This window comes from Oncorhynchus nerka, linkage group LG24 (genome assembly GCF_034236695.1).
Source record: "Oncorhynchus nerka isolate Pitt River linkage group LG24, Oner_Uvic_2.0, whole genome shotgun sequence".
Classification (NCBI taxonomy): Eukaryota; Metazoa; Chordata; class Actinopteri; order Salmoniformes; family Salmonidae; genus Oncorhynchus; species Oncorhynchus nerka.
The window spans coordinates 15,475,826-15,480,085 of NC_088419.1; the positions used below are offsets into that span (position 1 = coordinate 15,475,826).

Here is a 4,260-nt window from a genome sequence, read left to right on the forward strand (position 1 = left end):
TTTCTAACAGTCATCACATTTATGCATTAATCAATACTCAAAAGAAAGTGTTAGTGAATTATGTCTCACTCACTATCAAAAGTAAATATTGTCAGACTTTGGTGTTTACATTGGAGTAATTACTTGGAGTACGTCATATTATATATTGCCATAACTTCTGTGAAATAAGATGTTTTAAATGTGCTCAATACACGTCAAGTCATACGTCTCAGTGAAAGCCTGATGAAGGTCTATTGACCGAAACATTGGTTGAAAGATTCATTCAATAGTATGTGGAGCATTCAGGATTACTAGTGTGCTGGAGTTTCTTCTTTCTTCAAATGTGCTCACTACAAAATGGTGCTCTTCTGTGTGTCTGTGTGTGTAGAGATACTGAATATAAGGGAATACAGCTGTCCTTGGACCAGATGACCCCTAGCAAGCCAGCGTTCTCATACACCAGCCCTCCGAGCACTACAGACGAGAGGAAGGGCACCAAGCCCTGTGTAACACACACCAAGGCCAAAGTCAGAGTGTCCCCCTATCCACAGCAGGTAAGACACTTGGTACTTCTGTGGTGTACTTGTTCCCTAGTACAGTAATAAGAAGAGCATCTGTTTCTCTCTCCTGTAGACCCAAACTCCCATGCTCTCTTAGTCTCACAGCCTCGTTGGGTTGTGTTGTCTTGTAATCAATATAATGTGTCTTTAAGCCAAATGTCACAGAATATTTAGATGTCGTAAAACCATCTTTTACTAATTTAATATATAGTTTAAACCTCTAATATTTTCTCTTTTCCTACAGTTTTCAGCCTTTCACCCAGAGCGTTCCGAGTCCGACCAGGACAGCCAATGGGGAGGTAGCCCGCTGACAGACTCCGCCTCGCCTCAGCTGCTTGACCAAGGGGAGGGAGCGGAGGGCGGGGCCTGCGCCTACAGACTCTACCCCGACTCCAGCTCCCTGTGCTATGGCCTGGCCCTCTCCGAGGAGGACCTAACGCACACCCACACCTCCGCCCACCCTCACATCCCCGCCTGCGACCGTGGTGCCCGCTGCCAAGCTGGTCGCTACTTCCTGGGCGCTGCTCCCCAGTCTGGACGGGAGGCCTGGTGGGATGCCACGCGCTCTGTACTCTCACTGCCCAAGTCGTCTCTGGAGAACGGCGAGGGCTACGACCTCACTTCCTATCACAGCCTGGTCCAAGGTAAGGCGCTAGGGTGACGGCCGCCACCATCTGGAAATATGGGTTGTGTCCCAAATGACACCCTATTCCCTATGTGGTGAACTTTAGGTCCCATAGGGTCCCGGTCAAAAGTAGTGCACTATATAGGGAATAGAGTACCATTTGGAACGCAACCCATACAAATCCAACATTTCCCTGGTAGCTTGTTTACCAAATGGACCGTGGACATTATGGTCCATGCGAAGTTGTTTCTTGCCAGTATGCCGATTGTTACCATCTGTTGTGCAATAATTGCCCACTGTTGAATCCAAGTTATTTCACATTTCATGTACTCAAACTGAAAGACAACTCCCAATGGTGCTGCTGCCAAGGAATGCACTGTCTATTAGGGATTTACAAGACATGATCAGTTCTATGTATATTATCAAATGTCATTTCATGTAGATGGATAAATAAATCTGTCTGTATATTACAAAATGCAATACTTCACTCTAGTCATATTTCAAGTTTGTATTAATAGTCACATAGCGGTCATAGGCAATGGCGTACATGGGTATTACATAAATATGCAGTAAAATCATGAACCGTGAAAATCATAGCGATATGTCCTTTTGGGTTTGGGGCTAGTATTATTACATCAATGTGGAGACTTGTGGTGCCATTTTGTGTAACAGGAAGGGGCCACTGGGACGAGGAGAGCGTGGTCAGCTCGCCTGAAGGGGGCGGCGGCTCCACCAGCGACTCGGGTGAACGTTACCGCAGCAGCACTGTCGGCGACCATTTCCAGGCGAGTCCTCAGGAGCCCAGCAAGATGGAAACACTGATCCGCGTCACGCAGCAGATGATCAAGGAGGAGGAGAGCCGCCTACAGCTGCACAAAGGGCCTCTGGATGCCCTGGGCCCAGTGGGGGGTCTCTCCAACAAGAACCACAGACCCTGCTCCTTCACCCCCTCCTCCCTGCCCCTCCTCCAAACTGCCATGCCCGGCGTCGTGTGTCGTGGCCCGGGAGTCGCCGACGGCATCAACCTCACCCTCACCTCCGAGCGCCTCCATCACCGCAACGACGGCGGAAATGTTTTGGGTTCCCATGATAACGACGACAAAAACACGGCCAGCCCGGCCTCTCTGTCGCGCCTCAGCAGCCCCAGCTCTGACGGAATCCCCAGGTCGGGCCTGTCCGTCTCCAAAGACTACCTGCAGAGTCAGACAGATGTCTCGCCCCACCACCACCCTCCAGTGCAGCAGGGGAGCCCTCTGCTCTACCCTGCCCAGGAGAGGCAGCACCTGGACAGGCACGCAGCCTACACCCTGACTGGCTACTCCCTGGACCACCTGTATGAAGCGGAGAGCCTGAGGAGCTACTCTGGGCTGGCAGGAGCCCAGTACAGCATGCTGCCCCACATGAGGATGCAGGCTGACCAGATACAAGGACACAAGGGCACATCGGTGATCATCACCAATGGGAGCTGACCGTACATGACTGACATAAAGACAGACCAATCCTAGCATCTCACTGAAGGAGTAAATGTTGGACTTACAAACTTACATTAGGGTCTGATCCGATTTTAGTGTCAAGATATTCCCCATAACACAGGTGTTCTCTGTCACACTTCACTGAGCCCAATAGAGTCCAATAGAGTCCAATAGAGCCCAATAGAGCCCAATAGAGTCCAATAGAGTCCAATAGAGCCCAATAGAGCCCAATAGAGCCCAGACCCGGCAAGCAAAATAGTTGCAATAATGTCAGGCTGGCAGCTTTTGTTATGCCTTAGTCAGGTTGTATACGGATTATAAAAGAACATTGTTTCAATGTCTTTTTACTGACCAGAAAAATAGATCTTTAACTGGTTGTAATCTGGTTACCTGATGAAATAGTAAACAAAATATGACATCTTTTCCATATGTCTTGATGTTATTATCATAAAAAGGCAGGTTTAACTGTAATCTGCCACCTCTACAAAAATAAAAATGTTTACAACCAGAAACTGACGTCTTTATGACGTTCCATGCCAAATTTTGCCCTCTGGGTAATTTAATTCCTCCCCTTGCGTTGAACTGAGATGCTGTGGAAAGGCTATTCAAGTTTTCAGTGAGTGCCCAGCTTGGTTAAAGTTAAACCCAATGTTTTAGTCCCAACATAGTGTCACACACCAGTAACTAGGCCTATCGAAATGATCATTTCCCAAGGTAGTAGACAATGTGCAATTCCATAACATGACCTCAAACCAGATAAAGCGTTGTGTAACTTCCTCACAAAACTTCAATGGAGGGTAAAAGTAGTTCTTTATAAAAATACTCATGTTTTTCTATATTTAATTGTCAACATGTTGAATATTTATTTTCTTCTCAATTAAATGTCATGTTTAATGTCAAAGTAGAACATTTGGTGGCAGGGTTGCTTTAGTTTCAATGTTGGCATTATCTGTGCATCCCATTTGCCAAATTTCCCCCTCTTAGTAGAAGTCTTAAGGCGTGACAACAACAAAGTTTATCACTTTAAACTTCTGGTGCTTCATTATGTGTTTCAAATTGAAAAAATAATATTGTTATGTTTACTTTTCTTACCCCAAAAAATATGTAAAGTATCTCCTGTGTAACTTTATTTATGATGTAAATATGTTTAGAAATTGCTTTCTTTTTTGGACAACAGGTCGTAAGTGTATCTATTAACTGGGGATAAAAAATATTTTGATTCTAAATACAGGTGCAATCAAACCCTCTTTGATGTCTTGGTTTTATTCTGGTTTGTAATGTGTTGGGGGACTCGGTTTGATCAAACTGGGGTGGATACAAGAGGAAAAAATAACACTGAGAACACAAGCCATCACGACATCACAATGCCGTTGTGACTCACTTTAACTTTCAAATCTTATTGCCTTTTTTCTCTCATGTAAGACAGTTCCAGCAGTATAAGTACTTGCATATGTAAACACTTTGACCTTACCTTAGCAGTAATAGTCCTGCCTTGTTTTCTAATGTAGTTAAGTTATTCAGATGTAGTCGTCCACCAGCATGCCTGTCTGGAATGAAAGGCTCCCTGACTGGCGCCTGAGAGCAAAGCTCCCATCACTCACTGTTGACATGGGCATGTGATGGA

The 4,260-nt window shown here is 45.6% G+C and overlaps 1 protein-coding gene across 1 annotated transcript in view; it reads left to right on the forward strand.

Annotated features, from left to right (window-relative positions):
• LOC115107544 (single-minded homolog 1-A-like) overlaps positions 1-3,883 on the forward strand; it is a 16,117-nt gene extending 12,234 nt beyond the window's left edge. The window contains exons 9-11 of the mRNA XM_029630943.2: positions 368-533; positions 784-1,183; positions 1,837-3,883. Of these exons, the coding sequence (XP_029486803.1) occupies positions 368-533; positions 784-1,183; positions 1,837-2,633 (1,363 nt within the window). The 3' untranslated portion in view covers positions 2,634-3,883. The remainder of the gene's footprint in view (positions 1-367; positions 534-783; positions 1,184-1,836) is intronic.
• Positions 3,884-4,260: the final 377 nt, after the last annotated feature.